This window comes from Mustela putorius, unplaced genomic scaffold (genome assembly GCF_011764305.1).
Source record: "Mustela putorius furo isolate JIRA1106 unplaced genomic scaffold, ASM1176430v1.1 tig00003962_pilon_pilon_pilon, whole genome shotgun sequence".
Classification (NCBI taxonomy): domain Eukaryota; kingdom Metazoa; phylum Chordata; class Mammalia; order Carnivora; family Mustelidae; genus Mustela; species Mustela putorius.
In genome coordinates this window covers 23,768,459-23,794,190 of record NW_025422106.1, presented here as the reverse complement: position 1 = coordinate 23,794,190, position 25,732 = coordinate 23,768,459, and the positions used below count along the sequence as shown (strand labels likewise).

The following is a 25,732-nucleotide window of genomic DNA, read 5'->3' as shown; positions in this document are numbered from 1 at the left end:
TCCCAGCGTCCTGGGATCGAGTCCCATATCGGGCTCCTTGCTCCGCGGGGAGCCTGCTTCTCCCTCTGACTCTGCCTGCCTCTCTGTCTGCCTGTGCTCGCTCTCACTCTCTCTGACAAATAAATAAATAAAATCTTAAAAAGAAAAGAAAAGAAAAAGCTTTGAAAACATTGACAAATAGATCAAATTACTGACAAAAAGTCAAAATGCTGCCCAAGCTCTGGAATTCAAGACGAGCTACAGTTTAGGACAGATTTTCCCACCCAACATTATGCTTCTTAGCATGACCATAGGAGATGATATAGCAGTATGGTTAAGAACATAAGCCCCAGGAGCACCTGGCTGGTTCAGTTGGTAGAACATGCAACTCTTAATCTCGAGGTCATGAGTTCAGCCCCCATGCTGGGGGCAGAATTTATTAAACAAACAAACAAACAAACAAAAAACCCCATGTGTTCTGGATCCAGTTGCTTACAGTAAGACCAAGGCTCCATTATTTACTCTCTTTGGGAGCTTGAACAAGTGGCTCAGCTTCTCTGATATTCAGTTTCTTCATCTATAAGTGGGGTACCCTGGGGGGGCTCAGTTGGTTAAGCATCGGCTTTCGGCTCAGATCATGATCCCAGAGGCCTGGGATCAATCCCCATGGGTGGCTTCCTGCTCACCGGGGAGTCTGCTTTTTCTTCTCCCTTGCCCCTACTCATGCTCTCTTTCTCACTCACTCTGTCTTAAACAAATAGATAAATAAATAAAATCCTAAAAAAAAAAAAAGGCAACTACCTTGTTGGATTATTGTGACAATTAAATGAACTAATGCATATAAAGTTGTTAGACAAAAACCTGACAAATACTTTGTGTAATCAGCCATGTGACCTAGGCAGATGACTCAATCATTCTGAACTTGGGCCTCTCATCAGTAAAATAGGTATAATAATAGTATCTTCTAAGGTTGTTCTGAGGATTAAATTACCTTATTTTTTATTTTTATTTATTTCTGTTTATTTATTTGTCAGAGAGAGAGAGCAAGCGCGCGCACATGCACAAGCAGGCAGAGTGGCAGGCAGAGTGGCAGGCAGAGACAGAGGGAGAGAAGCAGGCTTCCTGCTGAGCAAGGAGCCAGATGTGGGATTCCATCCCAGGACCTTGGGATCATGACCTGAGATGAAGGCAGTTGCTTAACCCACTGAGCCACCCAGGCATCCCCGAATTACCTTATTTGTTAACTTTTTATTTTGAAATACTTTTTTAAAAAGATTTTATTTATTTATTTGACAGAGATCACAAGTAGGCAGAGAGGCAGGCAGAGAGGGGTGGGGGGGTGTGGGAAGCAGGCTCCCTGCTGAGCAGAGAGCCCTATGCGGGGCTCAGTGTGGGGCTCAATGTGGGGCTCGATCCCAGGATCCCGGAATCATGACCCGAGCTGAAAGCAGAGGCTTTAACCCACTGAGCCACCCAGGATCCCCTATCGGGCTCTCTGCTCAGCGGGGAGTCTGCTTCCCCCTCTCTCTCTGTCTGCCTCTCTGCCTACTTGTGATCTCTGCCTGTCAAATAAATATATAAAATCTTAAAAAAAAAAAAGATTGCAAAAGTGGCGCAGAGAACATAAATATATAGATAAATGGAATAAAACAGTATTAAGAAAGAAACAAATGGTCGATTGATTTTTGACAGAGGGGTCAAGACAAGTCAAAACTGAAAAAAATAGTTTTTTTTTAGCAAATGGTGATGGGACAATGGAAAATCCACACGCAAAAGAAGTCATTTGGACCCCTATCTCACACCAAACACAAAAAATAACTGGATGTGAATCATAGATCTACACGTAGGAGCTAAAACTATAAAACTCTTACAAGAAAACATAGGATACATCTTTGTAAGTTGGATTAGACAATGATTTTTAAGATTTGACACTAAAATCATAAGCAATAGAAGATTTGATAGGTTGAACTTTATTTAAATTAAAAACTTTTGACCTTTGAAGAAGCCATCAAGAAAATGAAAAGATAATCCTAAGAATGAAAGAAAATGTTTGCATATCAGATAAAAGACAGGGGACTTGTATCTAGGATAAAGAGCTTTTAGAACTCAATAATAAAAAGACAACACAATTTTAATATAGGCAAAAGATCTGAGTAGATATTTCTCCAAAGAAGATTTTATATATATGTAGGCATATATGTATAGATAGATGTGTGTATACCTATGTGTGTATACGTGTGTATATTTTGAGGACAAACCTCAAAAACATGCTAAGTAAAAGAAGCCAGTCACAAAAGATCACTATTGTGATACTAATCATAAGAAATGTCTAGATAAGGTAAAACTATACATTTAGAAAATAATTAGTGGTTGTCTAGAACTGAGGAGTAGGAGGTAGGAGGAAATGGGCAGTGAGTGCTAATGGGTACAAGGTTTCTTTCTTTCCTTTCTTTTTTTTTTTAAGATTTTATTTATTGGGCGCCTGGGTGGCTCAGTGGATTAAGCCGCTGTCTTCGGCTCAGGTCATGATCTCAGGGTCCTGGGATCGAGTCCCGCATCGGGCTCTCTGTTCAGCAGGGAGCCTGCTTCCTCCTCTCTCTCTCTGCCTACTTTGTCATCTCTCTCTGTCAAATAAATAAATAAAATCTTAAAAATAAATAAATAAATAAATAAATAAAAGATTTTATTTATTTATTTGACAGAGAGAGATGACAAGCAGGCAGAGAGGCAGGCACAGAGAGAGGAGGAAGCCAGCTCCCTGCCGAGCAGAGAGCCCGATGCAGGGCTCGATCCCAGGACTCTGAGATCATGACCTGAGCTGAAGGTAGTGGCTTAACCCACTGAACCACCCAGGCGTCCTGGGTTCAAGGTTTCTTTTTGGGATGATGAGAATGTTCTGGAACTAGATAGTAATGGTAATTGCACAACTCTGAAAATATGCTATAATCACTGGATTATTTAAATCATTTAAAAATCATTAAATGATTAAATCATTAAATGATTAATTTTAAATCACTAATTATTTAAATCATTAATCATTTAAATCATTAAATGATTAAAATCATTTAAACAGGTGAACTTTATGGAATGCAAATTATATCTCAATAATACTGTTTAGAAATAGAACAGGGGCACCTGGCTGGCTCAGTCAGTGGAGAACATGATTTTAGGGTTGTGAGTTAGAGCCCCACATTGAGTGTAGAGATTACCAAAAATAAAATCTTTAAAAAAGGGGGGGGGGCTGCCTGGATGGCTCAATTGGTTAAGTGTTCAACTCTAGGTCTCAGCTCAAGACTTGATCTCAGGGACAGAAAATGAATGAGTACAGAGAGTTTCCATGTACCTTTCACCCACTTGAGAACTTCTTACATGATGATAGCAGAAAAATTCAAAACCAGAAATTGACATTAGTACTTTTAGCAAAACCATAGACAATACTAGGAGATTACCAGGATTTAGAACAATACCGGGCACACATATGAACCTTATACAGGTGAACCTTCATGACAATGACAATTATGAACATAAAAATGATGATAGTGGAATTTCTACTGATTGACTGGCTGTTTTCAGAGCTCGCCATATTGGTTCCTCTTTCTTTCTTTCTTTTTTAATCACTAGCTTTTCTTTTTTATTTTTTTTCAAAGATTTTATTTATGTATTTGACAGACAGGATCACAAGTAGGCAGAGAGGCAGGCAGAGAGAGGAGGAAGCAGGCTCCCTGCTGACCAGAGAGCCAGATGTGGGACTCGATCCTAGGACCCTGGGATCATGACCTGAGCCCAAGGCAGAGGCTTTAACCTACTGAGCCACCCAGGCACCCCTTGGTTCCTCTTTCTAAACTCCAACTCTAGCATTTTCTATCACTTGGGATTCTTTTTTCCTTCCTCTTTCTTTGTTCCATCAAATCCTTCACATCCACCCATTCCCATCAAATCTTTACTAATGCTCCTCTCCCTTCTGTGACCTGTGTGAATCTCTGCACCAGCCAGCTCTTGCCTGAACTCTCCTTTGCATTCTTCTCTAATTATTTTACCTTTGAGTCCTAAATTATAAACCAGATTAGGACATTGTATCCGTTGCAATTCCTTGGCATCCTCCACAGTAAATTGTGTGAATTCAAACAAATTTACCTGTTGACCAAGGCAGATTTAAAGTTTTAGGAAGGAGTAAGAGAGATAGGAAGTGAAACAAGGGTGGCACGAGATGGGACACAATTCAGGCAGCTAAACATGGGCAGAGCCTGAGGAAAACAAGAAGCATTTATAAGGTGTCCCCTATATACTCCATAATGCAATCATTGCCAGAGAGAGAAGAGAAGAAATGGAAGGAGAGGGGTAAAGACACCAAGCAATGTTGTTCCGCAAGGCTTGTTTATTTTTCTGGGTTCATTGTCTAACTCTTTGACTTCATGGGCAGGGTTAAATGCCCTGCCTCCAAGTCCCATCACATTGCATTATAAGATTCTGGGTTGCGGGGCACCTGGGTGGGTCGGTGGGTTAAAAACTCTGCCTTCGGCTTGGGTCGTGTTCCCAGGGTCCTGGGATCGAGCCCGCATCAGGCTCTCTGCTCGGCAGGAAGCCCGCTTCCTCTTCTCTGCCTGCCTCTTTGCCTACTTGTGATCTCTATCTGTCAAATAAATAAATAAAATCTTAAAAGAAAAAATTCTGGGTTGCTTGACCTCCCCGCTCCCTATGAACTCCATAAGGTTTGGCTTCTTCCCCTGCTGCATTTCCAACCTCTGATACATACTGGGCACTCAATAAACAAAGGCTTAATAAATGAATGTATGAACAAAGGACTGAAAGACTCGGAGCTAGCCGACCTCAAGGGCACATTTACGAAACTAGACACAATGTAAAATGCAGATGTTAACAAATTTATTTTTCCAAAAATAAGGTCTGTGATAGTCTGATGGCCCCCAATCGCTGACGGTACGGCAGGGGAACACCTACTACCGGTCCCCAGGGAAACCTGAAAAAGGCGGCAGGCGGGGCTTGCGCTCCCGGACCCCACCTTCTTGCGTTCCTGGTTTTCCGCCTATGGGCCCGCCCTCTCTGGCCCTATCTGCAAGTCTGACTGGTGAGTTCTCTAATCCGTCTGAGCACCCGGGCTCCTACTGGATGAGCTGCTGAACGAGAGTTGCGTACTTCCCGGCGTTGGGAACGCGCAGCGGACATAGGTCTGCCGCCATTGCTTTGCGAAGAAAGCGGCGGTCTCTGAGAGGGCCTGTGGGGGTGCGTTGCGGGCTTTAAGAGCTGGGCTGCAGGAAGCGTGATGGGGTCGGGCTGGATAACCGGAAGGTTGGGATGGGCCGGGCTGGGAGAACTCTGAGCAAAGCAGGACTGCAGGCCCGGGGTGTCGATGTGTTCCTCCTGGGCTCGGGCCCGATTGCTCGTTACATTTTTTCTTTCTCTGTCTCCTAGATTCTCCGGGAATGGCCGGAGTATTTCCTTACCGGGGGCCGGGTAACCCGGTGCCCGGCCCTCTAGCGCCATTGCCAGATTACATGTCGGAGGAGAAGCTGCAAGAGAAAGGTGAAGAACGCGTGCGGGAGCGGCTCCTGCGGGCCCTGAGGCTTAGGGCGCGTGTGCGCCTGCGCGCAGCGGGTTTGCCTTTCCCCGTTTTGGCAGGGTTCAGAGCATTAGCTGCCCGCTCACTTATAGCCCCGGTTATTTTCTCATCTAATTAAGTGTTTAAAGATGTCTGTTATTTGCAGCCACTGATCCAAGCCACGGGGACACAATTGCAATGGAAAAAAAGAAAACCCAAACCCTGCCCTGGTGGGTGGAGTTGCAATGAGGGAGGTAGACAATAAAAAACTTAAGGATCTATAACAAAATTGCTTGAATGTGATAAGAGAAAAAGTAAAGCAGAGTGAGATAAGAGAATTGTCAAGGAGTGCTCCGGTTATGCCCACCCTTAACTCCTACATCCTGACAGGGGCTTACCCTGGGGTGAGAGGTGGGGATGATTAGGGTAAGGGTGTGCGGTTGTTTAAACTGAGGTGTCTTTGTAGCCCGAAAATGGCAGCAATTACAGGCCAAGCGCTATGCGGAAAAACGGAAGTTTGGATTTGTGGATGCTCAGAAGGAAGACATGCCCCCAGAACATGTTAGAAAGATCATTCGAGACCATGGAGACATGACCAACAGGAAGTTTCGCCATGACAAAAGGGTCTACTTGGGGTAAGCAGTCTCTTGGAATTTGGAGTATGGCCCTTTCCCCTTTTCCCTGTCCCGTAGGTTGCTATCCTGGATAGTTGCTCTATCATTTTGCGACAAGAATCCTCTATGACAGCCCATCTTGGTGGTTAGAGGAGAAGAGAAGAAACTAGGATTCTGTGATATTTCCAGATACTCAGTTATTCTCTTGATTGCCTTAATTTTTTTTCTTGACCTGGTACTAATTTATCTTGTTGAAGCTATGATAAGATGTCCCTATCTTTGGATTGAAATCCATAAGAGGACACTACATTCTTGTTACCTGTAACTCCTCAGTGAGCAGAATTCTGAGGTTCAGGATATTTTAACTCCTGAGGCTTCTGTACTCTTGTTTTTCTGTGGCCCCAAGCTGAGTGAATACAGGTATAAGTGCCTTAGCAAATCTTTTTTCCATTTGGATGTAAAAATGTTAGCCACTTAATAAACTGGTCTGAGATAGCTATTTTAAAAAGATAGCCAAAGATGTTTTGTTTATTTATTTAAAAAAAAAATGGTTTTTGAGAACTGTGCTAGGGGCTAGGGATAGAGCAGTGAATAGAAAATAATGGCCTTTCTGGATCTTATGGTTTAGAGGCATGAGACATGAGAAAGATGGCTACGATAAAATATGAGAAGTATTTTATTATTCATGGGAAGGTACAGAGAGTAAATAGTCCAAAAGCTGTTTTTAGAGGGACACCTATTGATATAAAGGGACAGAAACCCAATATTGTGGACTGTGAAGTTTAAGAGCAAGAGTGGCACAATTGGAGGCGGGGGAACAGGGTTCTTGGTCAGGGAGGGCCTGTGTGCTACATTTGAGAGTTTGGACTGTAAGGCAAGCTTTCCTGTGGAATGCTGTACTGTGATAACCATGTGGCTTCTCTGCGGTACAGGTAGCAGAACACCTTGTCTTTTATATCCTCTCTCTCCCTGATGTTGCAGTGCCCTCAAGTACATGCCCCATGCAGTCCTCAAACTCCTGGAGAACATGCCTATGCCTTGGGAGCAGATTCGGGATGTGCCTGTGCTGTACCACATCACTGGAGCCATTTCTTTTGTCAATGAGATTCCCTGGGTCATTGAACCTGTCTACATCTCTCAGTGGGGGTACGAGGGGCTGGAATATGGTTGTTGCTGTTGTTGGCGCTGGTGATGGTAGTCGTGGTGGTGGCGGTGGTGGCGGCGGCGGTGGCTCTGATGATTGGGGGCAGTGGTGGAAACCATAGTGTGACATTACTGACTTTTAGGTCAATGTGGATTATGATGCGTCGAGAAAAAAGAGACAGGAGGCATTTCAAGAGGATGCGTTTCCCCCCTTTTGATGATGAAGAGCCACCTTTGGACTATGCTGACAACATCCTAGATGTTGAACCACTGGAGGCCATTCAGTTAGAGCTGGACCCTGAGGAGGATGCCCCTGTGTTGGACTGGTTCTATGACCACCAGCCATTGAGGGACAGCCGGAAGTGAGTGGTGGTTGGAGTTTCTGTTCCTGTGAGACTTTTGAAAATCCAGGAGTCCTGGGTGAGCAATGGGTAGAATGGCTTGGCTAGGTATTCTTCTTGACATAGGTCTATGTTTTTTTCCTAGGTATGTGAATGGCTCTACTTACCAGCGCTGGCAGTTCACACTGCCCATGATGTCTACACTCTACCGCCTGGCCAATCAGCTCCTGACAGACTTGGTAGATGATAACTACTTCTATCTGTTTGATCTGAAGGCCTTCTTTACCTCCAAAGCACTCAATATGGCTATTCCTGGAGGCCCCAAATTTGAACCTCTTGTTCGAGACATCAATCTCCAGTAAGTTGGAGATACTAGGGATTATAGGCACCTTGGGTTGAATAAAATCTAATTTTGATCCTGTTGTAGTTTCCAAATTCCCCAGTTAGTCTGCTCATGTTTTATTTGGTGCCTTAGGGATGAAGATTGGAATGAATTCAACGATATTAATAAGATCATCATCCGGCAGCCTATCCGCACTGAATACAAGATTGCTTTTCCTTACCTATACAACAACCTTCCACACCATGTCCACCTCACCTGGTGAGAGCTGAAGCAGTGGTGGGGGGAAGGAGAGGGTTGGGCCAGGGCTGGAGAACCTGAGCTTGCTTACTCTTCTTTCATTTTAGGTACCACACTCCTAATGTTGTGTTCATCAAAACTGAGGATCCTGATCTCCCAGCTTTCTACTTTGATCCTTTGATCAACCCAATTTCTCACAGGCACTCCGTCAAGGTGAGAAGAGGGAATGTTTGACCTTAGTTGCTGTTGTTCTTTTTTTTTTTTTAAGATTTTTTAAAAAAGATTTTATTTATTTATTTGTCAGAGACAGAGCAGAAGCAGGGGAAGCAGGTTCCTGATGGGCAAGAAACCTGATGTGGGACTCGATCCCAGGATCCCTGGGATCATGATCTGAGCAAAAGGCAGATGCTTAACCAACTGAGCCATACAGGCATCCCTGACCTTAGCACTTTGAAGAGAAATTTCCTGACTGTGGCTGAAGTGTTACTAGATAAAAATTCAACTAAGGGAGACATGTTTGTCATCCTGTTTAGTGTTCCCCTTGAGCTTTTCTTTTTTTAAGATCTTATTTATTTATTTGACAGAGACACAGCAAGAGAGGGAACACAAGCAGAGGGAGTGGAAGAAGGAGAAGCAGGCTTCCCGCCAAGCAGGGAGCCTGATGCAGGGCTTGATCCCAGAACCCTGGGATCATGACCTGAGGCGAAAGCAGATGCTTAATGACTGAGCCATGCAGGCGTCCCAGTCCCCTTGAGCTTTAAGCTAATTTGACAGTTCAGCACTTGGCTCAAACTAAGTTATTGGTATAATCTGGGTTTCTATGATTGGGACATTATATGTAGTATATTCTGGTCTGTTTGCATTTTGGGTTTCTTCCACTCCTTTTATTGAAATACAGTTCATATACACATAAAACATACTCATTTTAAGTGTACAATTCAGTGGTTTTTAGTTTGTTCATGAAGTAGTTCAGCCATTTCCAGAGGCAATTTCAAACCTATTCTTCGTCCCAGAAATCCCCATACCATTAGCAGTCACTCTGTTTCCCTCAAACCTCTATTCCTTGGGAGGCAAATCTGTAGATTTGCCTATTCTGGAGATTTTATATAAATGGGATCTTGCAGTATGTAGTCTTTTGTGATTGGCCTTTTACACTTGGAGTAATGTTTTTGATGTTTACCCATGCTCCATAGTGTTCTTAACAGACCTCCTTAAATCTTGCATAGTTTTTGTGTTTATTTAAGGTATTGGGGCTCCTTTGGGAGACCTTTGGTGGTGAGCCAATGGGGTGTGAGGAGTGATGCTTGCGTTCCTGGTTGATCCTGACTTGTTCTCTGTTCCCTTGGCCCCTTTTGTCCTGGCCCTTCAGGGCTTCTCTTGTCTGGCAGCACAGTTTCCATGGTAGATGGAGCCATTGTGCTTGGCCCCAGAGAGTTTCCCTGTCATCCCAACTCTGCCCAGTTCAATGGGAGCTGAACCCTTGGGGGTTCTTCTTTCAGAGCCAGGAACCGTTGCCTGATGATGATGAGGAGTTTGAGCTCCCAGAGTTTGTGGAGCCCTTCCTGAAAGACACACCCCTCTACACAGACAATACAGCCAATGGTATTGCTCTGCTCTGGGCCCCTCGGCCTTTCAACTTACGCTCTGGTCGCACCCGCCGCGCCCTGGACATCCCTCTTGTCAAGAACTGGTAAGACTGCCTGGGGGATGGTAGTAGATGTATAGGAGAAAAGATCCCAACTGGGTGGGCATACAGCCTTCCCCACAGGCTAGCTCTGGTTGGATTGTTTTTCCCAGGTATCGTGAGCATTGTCCTGCCGGACAGCCTGTGAAAGTGAGAGTCTCCTACCAGAAACTGCTGAAGTACTATGTGCTGAATGCTCTGAAGCACCGGCCTCCTAAAGCCCAAAAGAAGAGGTAGGGCGCCTGAGGGTCATTGTCCAGACTTCTTTCGCTCCAGAGTTAACCAGGAAGCTAACTCTTCCTCTCCTGTTTATTTCCACTCCAGGTACCTGTTTCGCTCCTTCAAAGCCACCAAATTCTTCCAGTCCACGAAGCTGGACTGGGTGGAGGTGGGGCTGCAGGTGTGCCGCCAGGGCTACAACATGCTCAACCTTCTCATTCACCGGAAAAACCTCAACTATCTGCACCTGGATTATAACTTCAACCTTAAACCTGTCAAGACCCTCACCACCAAGGTGTGTGCATTGTGTCTCAGGGATCTTCTTGAGGCGTGGACCGGTTTTGCTCTTTTGAAGGCGTCCCTCCAGTGGGGACCATTGCTGATTAATGTTTTTTTCTATTCCTGGCACCTTCTCCAGGAAAGAAAGAAATCTCGTTTCGGAAATGCGTTCCATCTGTGCCGAGAAGTTCTGCGTTTAACCAAGCTGGTGGTGGATAGTCACGTGCAGTATCGATTGGGCAATGTGGATGCCTTCCAGGTGAGGCCAGGTAGCCCTGATCCCTGCCCCTGGTGGGGAAGCTGAAAGAAGTCTGAGCTAATCGTGGAGCTGGCTCTAGCTTAAAGCCCAATGGGGTCGTTGTGTTGCAGCTGGCAGATGGCTTGCAGTATATCTTTGCTCACGTGGGGCAGCTGACGGGCATGTACCGGTACAAATACAAGCTGATGCGGCAGATTCGCATGTGCAAGGACCTGAAGCATCTCATCTATTACCGCTTCAACACGGTGGGACCCTGCCCTCATACTCCCACTTTCTCTATCCAGTTCCTTTATTCATTCATTCACTCATGGCAGGCAGTGAGGGGGTGGGGTAGTGGGACAGGAAGAGAATCTTAAGCAGGCTTCACACTAGGGTGGAGCCTGATGCAGGACTCCATCTCAGGACCCTGAGTTTCAGATCTAGTTTAATTTTTAGGTCTAGTCAGGGCTTTTAACTGGGATTGAGTTAGAGGCTCTTAGTCTGTTGCTATTTGCCCTCACCTTATGAATTATAACACTTCCCTCAAAGCTGTCTCCCCCCCCCCTTTTTAAAGATTTTATTTATTTGCCAGAGAGCAAGTGCGTACGTGCAAGCAGGGAGAGTGGCAGGCAGAGGGAGAAGCAGACTCCCTGTGAGCTGTGAGCCCGATTCAGGACCCGATCCCAGGATCCTGGAATTATGACCTTAGCCGCAGGCAGATGCTTAACTGACTGAGCCACCCAGGCATCCCAAAAGCTGCCTTTAAAGAGAGAATCTGAGTTATTGGTTTTTGCCTTAGAATTTTTCTTTTACTATATTTCAGATGTTGAGGTCCCAGAGTTTGCCTCTTTTTCACTCTGCTGTCTAAGATGTGTTCCTCTTGATCCCACCTATGTGTGGTTTTCGATGGTTCCCTAAATGAATTGCTAACTTACGTTCTTGATTTCTGCTTGGGACCATAGGGCCCTGTAGGGAAGGGCCCTGGCTGTGGCTTCTGGGCTGCTGGCTGGAGGGTCTGGCTGTTTTTCATGCGTGGCATCACCCCTTTGCTGGAGCGGTGGCTGGGCAACCTCCTGGCCCGACAGTTCGAAGGTGAGTGGTTTTCTCTGTGTCCTGCTTGTGTTTTATTGTCACTTCACAGGTAGATCATACGTTCCCTTTGTATCCCCTTGTTTGAGAATCCCTTCCTGCTTGAGTGCCTCTAAGAGGTCCCATTCTCCAGTGATTCTGACCTAGTATTTGGTTTCTTGGGCTTCTTTCTGGGGCCTTGAGGACATTTATATTTGTAGGATGGAAGTTTCTTGGAAGCATAGTTGTGAATGTCTTGAAATAACTTGTCTTTTTTGCATGTGTCAGGTGTGTGGACACTGTTTATACCTTTTGATTTCAGTGTAACTGTGGTTGATGAGGGCGCGTGATGGTAGAGACCGATTAAAAGCAATGAATCTTGCTTTTAATCAACTTTACTCCTAGGTCGACACTCTAAGGGGGTGGCAAAGACTGTTACAAAGCAGCGAGTGGAGTCGCATTTTGACCTTGAGCTTCGGGCAGCTGTGATGCATGACATTCTGGACATGATGCCTGAGGGAATCAAACAGAATAAGGCCCGGACGATCCTGCAGCATCTCAGTGAAGCCTGGCGCTGCTGGAAAGCTAACATTCCCTGGAAGGTGGGTGTCACCTCAACTCAGGGAAGGCATGGACATCATCTTCCTGGGGGTGGGATTAGTACTCCTGGGCTCCCTTTGGGAGCTGTGTGGTTGCTATCACTTTTTCATTGTGCCTTTTGTACTTTCAGGTACCTGGGCTGCCAACACCTATAGAGAATATGATCCTTCGATATGTGAAGGCCAAGGCTGATTGGTGGACCAACACTGCCCACTACAACCGAGAACGGATCCGCCGTGGAGCTACTGTGGACAAGACTGTTTGCAAAAAGAACCTGGGCCGCCTCACTCGGCTCTATCTGAAGGCAGAACAGGAGCGACAGCACAACTATCTGAAGGTTAGGCAGCTTAGGTTAGACTGTGGGGAGTGGGCAGAGGGATAGATTGCAGAGTTGGGACCGTGCCTTGTCCATAGGGATTAGGCTATGGTGGGAGGCTGATTATCATGTCTGTTTCACAGGATGGGCCATACATCACAGCAGAGGAAGCGGTGGCAGTGTATACCACCACTGTGCATTGGCTGGAGAGCCGGAGGTTCTCCCCCATCCCATTCCCCCCACTCTCCTACAAGCATGACACCAAGTTGCTCATCTTGGCGTTGGAGCGGCTCAAGGAAGCTTACAGGTGAGGGGGGGAGTAGGTGGATTCCTTCGGGAAGGTGAGAGCAGGGAGATCAGCGTCATTGTCATAGCCCAAAGGAAGGCTGTTTAGCCTCAGTCCTTTCTGGGTTTGGCTTCCTCTTGTTTTCCCATTCATCTTACCTGTTTCCTTGTCAGTGTGAAGTCTCGGTTAAACCAGTCTCAGAGAGAGGAGCTAGGTCTGATCGAGCAAGCCTATGACAACCCCCACGAGGCATTGTCCCGCATCAAGCGTCACCTCCTCACACAGAGAGCCTTTAAAGAAGTGAGTAAGCTGGTCCCCAAGTGTGCTGTTGGGTGTGCTATTCATTCATGGCATCCAGGGTAGTGGGTTGCCTCAGGTAATTGGTGGATCAGAGTAAGCCAGCTTCCCTGTCCCGCAGGTGGGCATTGAGTTCATGGATCTCTACAGCCACCTGGTGCCCGTATATGACGTGGAGCCGCTGGAGAAGATCACTGATGCCTACCTAGACCAGTACCTTTGGTATGAAGCCGACAAGCGCCGCCTTTTCCCGCCCTGGATCAAGCCTGCTGACACAGAACCACCTCCTCTGCTTGTTTACAAGTGGTGCCAAGGTAAAGCTTTTCTGGCTTTGTCCTTGGGGATTGAGGTGAATTGGGTTAATTTGAAGTGAATTGAGTTCTGCATCAAAATTCTCATCCAGGCTGTATAATTAGTTTATTCTTTTGCTGCATAGTGCCAGGGAAATAGCGTTGATGTTAAACCAAGCAAAGCTGACATTCTTAGCAGTCCAGATGAATGAGTGGAGTGCGACAAGGTTATGGATTGTGATAGGGACTGCAGGCACTAGCCTTGGAAGGGAATTTCTAACCTGCTGGAGACCTGTCTTGCCTATTCCTCAGGCATCAATAATCTGCAGGATGTGTGGGAGACAAGTGAGGGTGAGTGCAATGTCATGCTGGAATCACGCTTTGAGAAGATGTATGAAAAGATCGACTTGACCCTGCTTAACAGACTGCTGCGACTCATTGTAGACCACAACATAGCTGATTACATGACAGCCAAGAACAACGTTGTCATCAACTATAAGGTGTGTCTTAGGGGCAGGGTATCAAGGAATTGGGGAGGGGTGTGTCTGGCTCTCTAAGGTAGGATTTGATGAGGGAAGGACCAAGGAGGATGGGCCCCAGAGAGACTTGAGGCATGGCCATGAGTTTAGAATTGTTAAGAGTTGGGGGCACCTGGGTGTCTCAGTGGGTTGAGCCTTTGCCTTCAGCTCAGGTCGTGATCCCAGGGTTCTGGGATTGAGTCCCACATCATGCTCTCTGCTCAGCGGGGAGCCTGCTTCCGTTCCCTCCCCCCTCTTCTGCCTGCCTCTCTGCCTACTTGTGATCTCTGTTTGTCAAATTAATTAATTAAAAAAAAGAATTGTTCAGAGTTGTAAATCTTTCTTTCTAGGACATGAACCATACAAATTCCTACGGGATCATTAGAGGCCTGCAGTTTGCCTCATTCATCGTGCAATACTATGGCTTGGTGATGGATTTGCTGGTGCTAGGACTGCACCGGGCCAGTGAGATGGCTGGGCCCCCTCAGATGCCAAATGACTTCCTCAGTTTCCAGGACATCGCCACGGAGGCTGCCCACCCCATCCGTCTCTTCTGTAGATACATCGATCGTATCCACATTTTCTTTAGGTGAGGGCTTGCCTGGATTTGTATCCTTGCAGGGCACTGAGGCATATGCCCAGCCTCTGGACGTAGCTCTTGTAACTTAGTTGAATTATGGTGGGTTGAAGCTTTAAAATGGAATGAAGTCCTATGCGTTAGGTGGGGGTTGGAGGTGGGCTTCATCTGCAGAGCTATAGGGCTCATGGGTCCCAAGTTGTATCAGTCTCAGCACTGCGTCTTGCCTGGTACAGGTTCACAGCAGATGAGGCTCGGGACTTGATCCAGCGTTACCTGACAGAGCATCCTGACCCCAACAACGAGAATATCGTTGGCTATAATAACAAGAAGTGCTGGCCCCGAGATGCCCGCATGCGCCTCATGAAGCATGATGTCAACTTGTGAGTCTAAGTTGGGGCTGCGGGAGCTGGAAGGACATCAGCCTGAGGGGCCCAGAGAACAGTTAGAGGGAATTTATGAGGTTGTGTTCTGGGTGGGAGGAGTGTACTCTCTAGAATATTTGTGAGTCTGGCCTTCTGAGAGAGGTTCCTTCAGGTTCCAGGAGGCTAACGTGACCGTATGTTCCCTGTGAGCAGGGGTCGAGCAGTGTTCTGGGACATCAAGAACCGTCTGCCACGGTCAGTGACTACAGTTCAGTGGGAGAACAGCTTTGTGTCTGTGTACAGTAAGGACAACCCCAACCTACTGTTCAACATGTGTGGCTTTGAGTGCCGCATCCTACCTAAATGCCGCACCAGCTATGAGGAGTTCACCCACAAGGATGGGGTCTGGAACCTACAGAATGAGGTACGGTCTGGAAAGGTACTTGGAGCAGCATTACCACCCCTGTACCTCTGGGCTGCATGGGGGTGAGGAACACTACACCTTTTCTTTATCGATTGAGCCTTGGGTGGATAGAGTTGAGTGGGGGGCGGGGGTCAGAGTTGGGCCTTGCTTCTGTGGCAGTATCAGAGACAAATTAACCTTGGCTGTATGGTTTAGGTTACTAAGGAGCGGACAGCTCAGTGTTTCTTGCGTGTGGATGATGAGTCAATGCAGCGCTTCCACAACCGTGTGCGTCAAATTCTGATGGCCTCTGGCTCCACGACCTTCACCAAGGTATATAAAGCCTAGCTTGCCTCATGTTCCCTGTCCATCTCCAGTCCCTTTCATCTCTTCACCTGGTTAGTTCTTGTTCCCAGTTTTTCTCAGTGTACCGGTTTCCGTGTTTATGGTATAACAGCTTAGGATGTCAAATAGCTCAGGTACTTTCTGAGAATACCTTGTAGGGAATGTCCAGCCTAGTTCTCTGTAGTTGTGATGACTCTAAATTAACAACAGAAGGTTGGTTCTTTAATTTGAACAAAATTTTCATTTTTCTCATCTTACCAGAGGCTTATCGTTTATTCACATAGTTTGTCTTTTAACCAATAACTGTGTGTATGTTAAAAAGCAAGCATAACTTGCTATCTCGGTGCTTGTTCTCCCTTTCAGTTGCTTCCAAAGGCCCAGCTGAAGGCTGGAATTGAGAGAGTAATTTGGGGATTTGTTAACTGTGTATACTTAAGTTTATGTAAGGTTTAAAAAGCCACCTTGCGGGCACCTGGGTGGCTCAGTCATTAAGCGACTGCCTTCAGCTTAGGTCATGATCCCAGAGCCCTGTGATCGAGTCCCACATCAGGCTTCATGCTCAGTGGGGGTCTCTTTCTCCCTCTGACCCTCTCCCCTCTCATGCACTCTCACTCTCTCGTGCGAGATCTCTCTCTCTCCCTCGCCCCAATAAATAAAAACTTTTTAAAAAATAACCATATATTCTTTAAAAAAATAAAATAAAAAAGAGGCACCTTGCTCTTGCTGTCTTTCCATGCTGCCATAATGGTGCCCATAATGCCAAAAAGAGAGAGAAGTGATAGGTGGGTTTTTTTTTTATCTTTCTGTTTTTAAAATTTATTTATTTATTTATTTATTTGTCAGAGGTGGGGGGAGAGAGCGAGTGAGCAGAGTGGCAGGCAGAGGCAGAGGGAGAAGCAGGCTCCCTGCCGAGCAAGGAGCCTGATGCAGGACTCAATCCAAGGACACCGGATCATGACCTGAGCCAAAGGCAGCCGCTTTACTAACTGAGCCACCCAGGCATCCCGGGAAGTGCTAGGTTCTAATTAGGCTGTGCTCCAAACACTTAAACTTACGGCCTCAACATCAAGAGTTGCATGCTCTTCAAACTGAGTCATTCTGGAGCCCATTATCTTAGTATTTCTTTTTTTTTTTTTTCTTTTCCAAGATTTTATTTATTTATATGACAGAGACACAGTGAGAGAGGGAACACAAGCAGGGGAAGTGGGAGGGGGAGAAGCAGACTCCCTGCCGAGCAGGGAGCCCAATTTGGAGCTCGACCCTGGGATCACGACATGAGCTGAAGGCAGACGCTTAAAGACTGAGCCACCCAGGTGCCCCTGTCTTAGTATTTCTAACTTAAAATTTCTCGGGTTTTTTGGTGGGGGGTTAGTAGAAGAGGAGAGAAAAGAAAGAGAGAAAAGAAGAGAAAACTTTTATCTTTTTAGGTTGGTTTATTTCCTCCAAGGGCCGGATATTAGGAATTATGTAACTCATTCATTCCATTGGTGATTGTTGATAACTACTATGTTGAAGGCTCTGCACACTACACGTAAGATAGAGTCTCTGCTTTTGTTGAGTTGGCCTGCCTAGTTGGAGAGACACATCCATGGATAGGAGAACTATAACAGGATGTAGTGTTTATAGAGCTATTGTATTATTTGGGAATCTTTGAGAAGACTTAGTTTAATGTTTCTAGCCCAGTCTGGGAGAGGGAGAGGAAAGGCTTCCTGGAAGAAGTAACATGATGAGGCAGGTGAGGGGAGGGCATTCCTTCAGCCTTACGCCTTGGAGAGGTAACTATCATATGTGTGGGGCTATACAAGGCTTAGTTTTATTGGGGTATGGTTGTTGAGTTGGGAATGTTGGGATACAGGGGTGGGATAGATATGCAAGAGCCAGATCCTGGAGGGTATTGCATGCCTTGTTAAGAATCCTCTGAGGGGGGGGTGCCTGGGTGGCTCAGTGGGTTAAGCCGCTGCCTTCGGCTCGGGTCATGATCTCAGGGTCCTGGGATCGAGTCCCGCATCGGGCTCTCTGCTCAGCAGGGAGCCTGCTTCCTCCTCTCTCTCTCTGCCTGCCTCTCTGCCTACTTGTGATCTCTCTCTGTCAAATGAATAAATAAAATCTTAAAAAAAAAAAAAAGAAATGAAAATCACTTAAAAAAAAAAAAAAAAAGAGAATCCTCTGAGGGGGTTGCCTGGGTGGCTCAGTGGGTTAAGCCTCTGCCTTTGGCTCAGGTCCTGGTCCCAGGTCCTAGGATCGAGCCCTGCATCTGGCTCTCTGCTCAGCAGGGAGTCTATTTCCTCCTCTTTCTCTTTGCCTGCCTCTGCCTGTTTGTGATCTGTGTTTGTCAAATAAATAAAATCTTTAAAAATCCTGTGAGGGTCTTAGGTCTAAGAGCAGCTTTTCCAGATTTCTGTGTTAGGTATGATTCTTCTTGCAGTTGTGAGGAGGATGGGTTTGGGATGGGGTAGAAAATCAGGTTTGGGGTTTGGAGGTTCTGAATTACCAATGACAGTCATGACAACAGTGAGGGGACAGGAGCAGATCTGATAAGTAGTTAGCAGGTAAAGTCAGCAGAGCCTCATTTTGGTGGAATGCCAGAGGGAAAGGAAAGTAACAGTTTTGGGCGTGGCTGACTAGGTAGATATTGGCACTACCAACTGGAAGAGTACAGGAAGAAGAGCAGGTTTAGGAGGGAAGATAAATAGATTTAGTTGAGGATGTAACACGTTTGAGGTTCCTGGGAACATCCAGATGGAGGTGTTTGGCAGGCATTTATTATATCCTTTTTCTTCTGTTCCAAGGTATATATGTATGTGTGTGTGTGTTTCCCACCTTAAATTGATAGTCTCTTAGATTTGCTGAAAAATAATTTGGACTTTCAAGTTTTTGAGGGAGAAATGAGGTGAGAACGAGCAGTGAGGGGTAATTTCAAGGCTCCTAGAGGATGTCCAAATGGAGATATTTTGCAATCTGAAGCTTGGAAGAGATGTCTAGGTGGAAGATGTAGATTTAGGAGTCTGTCGAAGGTGGTGGTTTAAAGTTCAGGAGTAAGCAAGATTGTCTAGGTCAGGTGTAAGGAAAGAAGAGCAGAGGAATGAATTTGGAACCATAGGAAACACTGAGCAGCAGTGTGGCCAGACTGAGAGAGTGCCAGCTCATTAGAGCCAAGGATGTCAGGAATTGAGGCAGGCATTTAAGGGTGTCAGTTGCCTAAGAGTGTTTTAGTTAGATAAGGCCTGAAAAGAATCCATTGGATTTGGCGGTCAGGACGTCATTGGTGACCTTAGCAAGAGCTGTTTCAGAAATAGTGGGGAGAGAAGCCAGATTGAGGCTTTATGGGAAATAAGGGAGTGGAGACTTCAAGGACTGGCAACTTGCCAGAGCTGGAGTAAAAGGAAGAAGGACATAATACGCCACCTAGAGGGAGATCTAAGCCAAGGCACTATTTTTGAATGGGATTGGCTTGAGGATGTTCCCATTAGGGAGCCAGGGGACAGTTCAGGGTACAGCAGACCCGTGTGGTAAGTAATGGAGCAGTGTTCCCAAGAGTTGAATGTGGGGGTACAGTAAAGGACAGGCAGAGGGAAATATCCTCTGAACCTAAAAGAAAAGAGGTCTGGACAGATGTGAATATAAAGTTGAGTGGGAAATTACAATCTTGAATTTCTCAGTTTTGCCTGGGTTGGACTTGAGCATGGTGGTGAGGGAATAATAGGATTGTTGAAGAAACTGTGCCCCAGGTGGGTGTCAGGAAAATGAGGACAACTCTTGAGTGTGAGTTCTTCCCAGAAACACTTAGCTACTCAGTGACAGGATGGACAAAGTCCATCATATCATGGCAGTGAGGTGATTCAGGATTGGGGTTTGCCAGAGGATTGTTGTGGAGTGGTAAGGGATTGGATGCAGGGAAATCCAGAGTGCTGGCTTCTTTTGGGATCCTGGATTTGTTTGGATGGGCATGGTGGGTAGGAAGAGACTAGACGAGGCCAGAGGTCTTGGGAGAAAGTGTAGGGATCAAAGGAGTAGATAGATATGTTAGAGGTGAGAACCTGAGAGCTCAGAGCCTGTGAGGTCATAGGTTAGGGAAACGGTTTAGAAGCAGTTAGAAGGATAGGTTCTGGAGTCCAGTCAGGTTCAGATCATAGCTCTGTCATAACTAGTTGGGATTTTGGGCATGTCACCCGCTTTGGGCCTTAGTTCTTTTCATAATGTGGGGATACTGATGATGACGTGCCTGGCTGGCTCAGTTGGAAGAACATGCAACTCTTGGTCTCAGGATTGTGAATTTGAGCCCCAACTTGGGTTACAGATTACTTAAACTTTTTTTTTTAATGGGGAGGGGTGCCTGGGTGGCTCAGGTGGTTGAGTATCTGCCTTTAGCTCAGGTCATGATCTCCAGGTTTTGGGATAGAGCCCCATGTCAGGCTCCCAGCTCAGTGGGGAGTCTGCTTTTCCTTCTCCCTCTGCTTGTGGTCTGTCTGTCTGTCTCTGTCGTGAATAAGGTCTTTTTAAAAAAAAACGGGGGGGCGGGATGCTGAGGGGCAGCTAGGTGGCTCACTTAAGCTTCTGACTCTTGATTTCGGCTCAGGTCATGATCTCAGGGTTGTGAGATCGAGCCAGGGCTCCCCTCTCAGTGGGGAGTCGACTGCTTCTCTCTCTCCCCCCACCTCTCAGATATTTTTTAAAAATGGGGATACGGGGTGTCTGGGTGCCTCATTGGCACCTTGCCTTCGGCTCACGTCATGATCTCAGGGTCCTGGGATTGAGCCCCGCAAGCAGGGGAGCCTGCTTCCCCTCCGCCTCTCTGCCTACTTGTGACTTCTCTCCCTGTCAAATAAATAATAAATAATCTTTTAAAAAATGGGAATTCTGAACGTGTTACCTAGTTCAGGGGGCTTTTGTGAGAATTGATATAGTACGTTATATTTAATAAATTGCTTAATAAAGGTTTGCCATCATTAATTGGAGGAATCAGGGATTATGATCAGATAATAGAATATAGGGATTTATTTCTTGAGGCAAAGTACTTGGAATAAAATTTCTTGGTCTTCCAGTCTTGATAGAGGGAAATATCCAGTAGGGTAAGAGGTGGCTGAATCTTAAGCTCCTCTAAAATGTCCTTCCTCCTTGGATGCTTGTAATCATCGCTGCCGCTACCACTTTAGGTCCTTTCGTCATTCCTGCTTTAGGTATATGTAGCACACTAGCTAGAGCTTGGAGACAGGACTGTTCCCTTCGGTCCTAGCTATAAAATAAGGCTGGGACATTTAAGCAGGTTTTGGTGAGGGCCAGGAATAATAGAAGAAAAGCAGAAATGGACTTGGATACTCTGACTTACGAGGTGCAGTCTGCTTAGCTTCCGTTTGGGAAGGGCCTTGTGGCTACCTTCCTGCTTGGTTTCCTGCCTCCCTACTCTGCTTCCCTCACCAGGGAATCCCTTTCTGCATGTCCAGATGACTTGGAAGTCTAAAGCCAGAGGGACAAGAGTGCCTGGGTGGGGCACCTGGGCAGCTCAGTCTCTTAGGCATCTGCCTTTGGCTCAGGTCATGATCTGGTCCTGGGGTCAAACCCCACATCAGGCTCTGTGCTGGGTGGGGAGCCTGCTTCTCCCTCCCAGCCCCCCACTCATCCTCTTTCTTACTATCTTTCTCTTAAAAAAAGTATATATATATATATATATATATGTATTATGTATGTTTTAATTTTACTTATTTACTCAACAGAGAGATCACAAGCAGTCAAAGAGGCAGGCAGAGAGAGAGGGGGACACAGCCTCCCTGCTGAGCAGAGTGATGTGGGGCTTGATCCCACGACCCTGAGATCATGAGGCTTAACCCACTGAGCCACCCACGTGCCCCTAAATATATTGTTTTTATACAATTTTATTTTATTTGAGAGTGCGGGGAGGGAGGCAAGCAGAGGGAGAGGGAGAAGCAGGCTCCCTGCAGAGCTGGGAACCCAGTGAGGGGCTTGATCCCATGACCCTGGGATCATGACCTGCACCGAAGGCAGATGCTTAACTGACTGAGCCATCCAGGCGTCCTCTCTCTAAATAATGCTTTAAAAAAAAAAATCTTTAAAAAATGAAAAATAGGGGCGCCTCGGTGGTTCAGTGGGTTAAGCCTCTGCCTTTGTCTCGGGTCATGATGTCCGGGTCCAGAGATCGAGCCCCGCATCGGGCTCTCTGCTTGGCAGGGAGCCTGCTTTCCCCCTCTTTCTGCCTGCTTGTGATCTCTGTCTGTCAAATAAATAAGATCTTTAAAAAAAAAATGAAAAAATAAGTTAGACCTACTTCAAGAGAACATCTGTGCCTGGCAGTAGATGTATTTGTGTTCCTTTGGGGGTTTTGTTTTGACTTCTATTTCATGTTAGTTATTTTTAGACTTAAATTTTTAGAACAATTTTAGGTTTAAAATAACATTGAGAGGAAGAGACAGAGATTTCTTGTTATACTCCCTGCCCCCACATATGGACAGCCTTTCTCATTATCAACACCACTCACCAGAATGGAACCTTCTTTACTAAGGATAAGCCTACACCAACACATCATAATCATCCAGAGGCTGTAGTTTACCTTCTGGTTCACTCTTGGTGGTGTTCTGTGGGTTTGGACAAATGTATTATGACATATATCTATTATCTGGCTATTCATTTCCCTGTCCAGCCATACATATACTTTTATTTTTACTTACATTTACTTTTATTTTTACTTACCTGCTTCCTTGCTTGCTTATTTATTTATTTGTTTGTTTGTTTATTTATTTATTTGACAGACAGTGATCACAAGTAGGCAGAGAGGCAGGCAGAGAGAGAGAGGAAGAAGCAGGCTCCCTGCTGCACAGAGAACCCTATGCGGAGCTCAGGGTTCTGGGATCCCAGGACTCTGGGATCATCACCTGAGCCAAAGGCAGAGGCTTTAACTCACTGAGCCACCCAGGCACCCCATACATTTACTTTTAAGTGGAAAAAAAAAACAAACTTGCCACCTGATGTATCAGAGTTCCAGGTTTTTTTGATACTGTTAGATACTAAGAAAAGCAAGGAAACACCTAGAATCCTATCATCCTAATATCAGTTTTTATTTTTCTACATCCCCTTCCAAGTGGGTCGTGTGCTATGTTGGGCAAGTTATGGAAGTTGAATTTGCCCCCCCCCCTTTTTAAAATAATTATTTATTTGAGAGAGCAGGAGCAGAGGGAAAGGCAGAGGGAGAGGCAGGAGCAGACTCCCCGCTGAACAGGGAACCCAATACTGGGCTCTGTCCCAGGACCTGGGATCATGACTGGAGCCAAAGGGAGATGCTTAAGCGACTAAGCCACCCAGGCACCCCAAATTTGTTCCTTTTCTGAAGACTTAACAGCATAACGTTTAAAGTTACTACCGTGTTACCTAGCCTGTGGGGTCGCTCATTCAGTGGCATTTTCTTTCCTGCTTCCCTGAATCCCCAGCAGCTCTGGCTTTTCTTAAAGGAATGTGGTACTTGGGAATTCATACTTATTAGCCACCAGGAATAAAGCCCGGGTAATTGCAGTAGAACTGGTGTGTTGGGTGGTAAAAACCATGCAGCCGGCAGGCAGTTCAAGGACCAGCTATAGTCAGAGAACTCACTAAGCCTCACAGTTGTTCTACTGAAGTCTATTTGCCTTTACCCCCAGATCCTTTCTGCAGATCTCTTGCCTTGGTTGGTTCATCTTAAGCATGAACTAGATGCTCAGTATAGATTTTGTGATTTGATTAAGGCTGTTGAGCTCTGTAGTTCCTTATCGTGCTTACCTGAAGACTGCTATTTGCTCAAGGCTAATTTCTATGATAACTCCAGCCATTGTGATCTTGCACTTTAGTCATACTCCTTACCTTAAAGTCTTGATTATTATCATTTGGATTATCATTTGGGATTTTGTAGTTTGCCTTTTTCCCCCTTATTCATAACCAGCTTTGGTTTCGTTGATTTTTATTTTTCTCTTTTCTATTTCACTGTTTTCTGCTCTTACAGTATCTTTTCTTTGCTTACTTTGTGTTTGAATTGCTTAGTTTTCTAGTAAGGTGAAGGTTAGAAGATCAATTTTGAATCTTTATAAATATTTTTAAATATAAGCATCCAGTGCTGTAAATTTTCCTCTAAGCACTGCTTCAGCTGTATCTTTCAAATTTTGATAAGTTGTGTCTTTATTTTCATTCAGTTAAAAATACTTTATAATTCCCCTTGAGAGTTTTTATTTCATCCATATGCTATTTAATTTAAACATATTTGAGGGTTTTCCAGGTATTTTGTTATTAGTTGCTAGTGTAATTCCATTATGGTTAGAAAACACACCTTGTATGATCTTCATTTTTCCAGATGTCTTAAGACTTGCTCTGTGGTCTAGCATATAAGGTCTGTCTTGTCGACTATCTCATATGTATTCTGTAATCTTACTGTTGGACCGTGTCTTATGAATGTCAGCTCAGATTGAATGTGTTGAATGAGTCTTTCTATATCCTTAATATTGTTTTGTCTGCTTCTATCAGTTACTAAGAGAAGAGTCTTGGAAATCTCCAACTACAGTTGTGGATTTATTTATTTCCACTTTCATGTCCATCTTTTTTATTTTTGGGTTTTGTTTTGTTTTTGGAATGGGTTTGGAGACACAGTTCACTTTATTAAAGACATTCAAGCTTTGGGGTGCCGGGGTAGCTCAGTCCGTTACGGGTCTACTTCAGCTCAGGTCATGAACCCAGGGTCCTGGGATCAAGGCTGGCCTCAGGCTCCACACTCAGTAGGAAGTTTGCTTGTCTCTCTTCTCTCTGTGCTGCTGCCCTGCCCCTTGCCTCACCAGCCCCACCGCCGCCCCCGCATTAGTGCTCCTACACACGTGTGGGCTCTCTCAAATAAATAAGACATCAAGCTTTTAGTGTAAAGCCACATGACATTTAGCTTTTGAGCATGGAAGAAGTCCTGAAGTTTGAAATCTGGAATCTTTAAAATACTTAGACAAACAAAATTACTCCTGTAATAGTTAGGTTGTAATTGTATAAAAAGGCAGGACATTTTGTTGAACAAAACTGAAAGTTGGGCAAAATGTAGTTGGCTTGCAGATAGAAAACCAGCAAGGATTCATCCAAGATATTAGCAGGCTTAGGGGAATGGGGGGCCATTTCATTGATAGCAAAACGCAAACTGATAAGCATTTTGTCCAGGGAGCAGTGAACCTGCATGCAGGTGATGACCAAGGGAATACGCCACGTGGAGTGCTATGTCATGTACCTAAAGAGACCGTGAGAGTTAGAACTGGACTTTGTAACTGATACACACATAGATACCACTGCTGTTTGTTTTTTATAAAGATTTTACCTATTTGAGAGAGAGAGAGAGGTTGAGAGGGGAGAAGCAATCTCCCTGCTGAGCAAGGAGCCCAACACAGGGCTCAATCCCAGGACCTTGGGATCATGACCTGAGCTGAAGGCAGCCACATAACAGACTGAGCCACCTAAGTGCCCCTACAAAGCCTTTTTTTTTTTTTTTTTAGATTTTATTTATTTATTTGACAGAGAGATCACAAGTAGAGAGGCAGGCAGAGAGAGAGGGGGAAGCAGGCTCCCTGCTGAGCAGAGAGCCCGATGCAGGACTCAATCCCAGGACCCTGAGATCATGACCCGAGCTGAAGGCAGCAGCCCAACCCTCTGAGCCACCCAGGCGCCCTTTTTTAGGTTTTATTTATCTGATAGAGATTCGAGACCGGGAATACAAGCAGGGGGAATGGGAAAGGGAGAAGCAAGCTTTCCACTGAGCTTCTGAGCCTGACATGGTACTCAATCACAGGGACCCTGGAATCATGACCTGAGCTGAAGGTGGACACTTTTTTTTTTTTTTAATATTTTATTTATTTATTTGACAGAGATCACAAGTAGGCAGAGAAGCAGGCAGAGAGAGAGGGACGGGGAAGCAGGCTCCCTGCTGAGCAGAGAGCCAGATGTGGGGCTCGATCCCAGGACCCTGGGACCATGACCTGAGCTGAAGGCAGAGGCTTTAACCCACTGAGCCACCCAGGTGCCCCTGAAGGTGGACACT

The 25,732-nt window shown here is 45.6% G+C and overlaps 1 protein-coding gene across 1 annotated transcript in view; it reads left to right on the top strand.

Moving 5' to 3' along the window:
- Nucleotides 1–5,111: 5,111 nt before the first annotated feature.
- Nucleotides 5,112–25,732, top strand: part of PRPF8 (pre-mRNA processing factor 8) — a 35,762-nt gene continuing 15,141 nt past the window's right edge. The window contains exons 1-24 of the mRNA XM_004746869.3: nucleotides 5,112–5,217; nucleotides 5,407–5,517; nucleotides 6,000–6,168; nucleotides 7,129–7,293; nucleotides 7,434–7,652; nucleotides 7,777–7,989; nucleotides 8,107–8,232; nucleotides 8,319–8,424; nucleotides 9,711–9,901; nucleotides 10,009–10,128; nucleotides 10,220–10,409; nucleotides 10,533–10,652; nucleotides 10,763–10,897; nucleotides 11,594–11,723; nucleotides 12,105–12,301; nucleotides 12,430–12,636; nucleotides 12,759–12,922; nucleotides 13,075–13,201; nucleotides 13,320–13,512; nucleotides 13,801–13,988; nucleotides 14,357–14,595; nucleotides 14,820–14,966; nucleotides 15,162–15,372; nucleotides 15,568–15,684. Coding sequence (XP_004746926.1) covers nucleotides 5,418–5,517; nucleotides 6,000–6,168; nucleotides 7,129–7,293; nucleotides 7,434–7,652; nucleotides 7,777–7,989; nucleotides 8,107–8,232; nucleotides 8,319–8,424; nucleotides 9,711–9,901; nucleotides 10,009–10,128; nucleotides 10,220–10,409; nucleotides 10,533–10,652; nucleotides 10,763–10,897; nucleotides 11,594–11,723; nucleotides 12,105–12,301; nucleotides 12,430–12,636; nucleotides 12,759–12,922; nucleotides 13,075–13,201; nucleotides 13,320–13,512; nucleotides 13,801–13,988; nucleotides 14,357–14,595; nucleotides 14,820–14,966; nucleotides 15,162–15,372; nucleotides 15,568–15,684 — 3,774 coding nt within the window. The 5' untranslated portion in view covers nucleotides 5,112–5,217; nucleotides 5,407–5,417. The remainder of the gene's footprint in view (nucleotides 5,218–5,406; nucleotides 5,518–5,999; nucleotides 6,169–7,128; nucleotides 7,294–7,433; nucleotides 7,653–7,776; nucleotides 7,990–8,106; nucleotides 8,233–8,318; nucleotides 8,425–9,710; nucleotides 9,902–10,008; nucleotides 10,129–10,219; nucleotides 10,410–10,532; nucleotides 10,653–10,762; nucleotides 10,898–11,593; nucleotides 11,724–12,104; nucleotides 12,302–12,429; nucleotides 12,637–12,758; nucleotides 12,923–13,074; nucleotides 13,202–13,319; nucleotides 13,513–13,800; nucleotides 13,989–14,356; nucleotides 14,596–14,819; nucleotides 14,967–15,161; nucleotides 15,373–15,567; nucleotides 15,685–25,732) is intronic.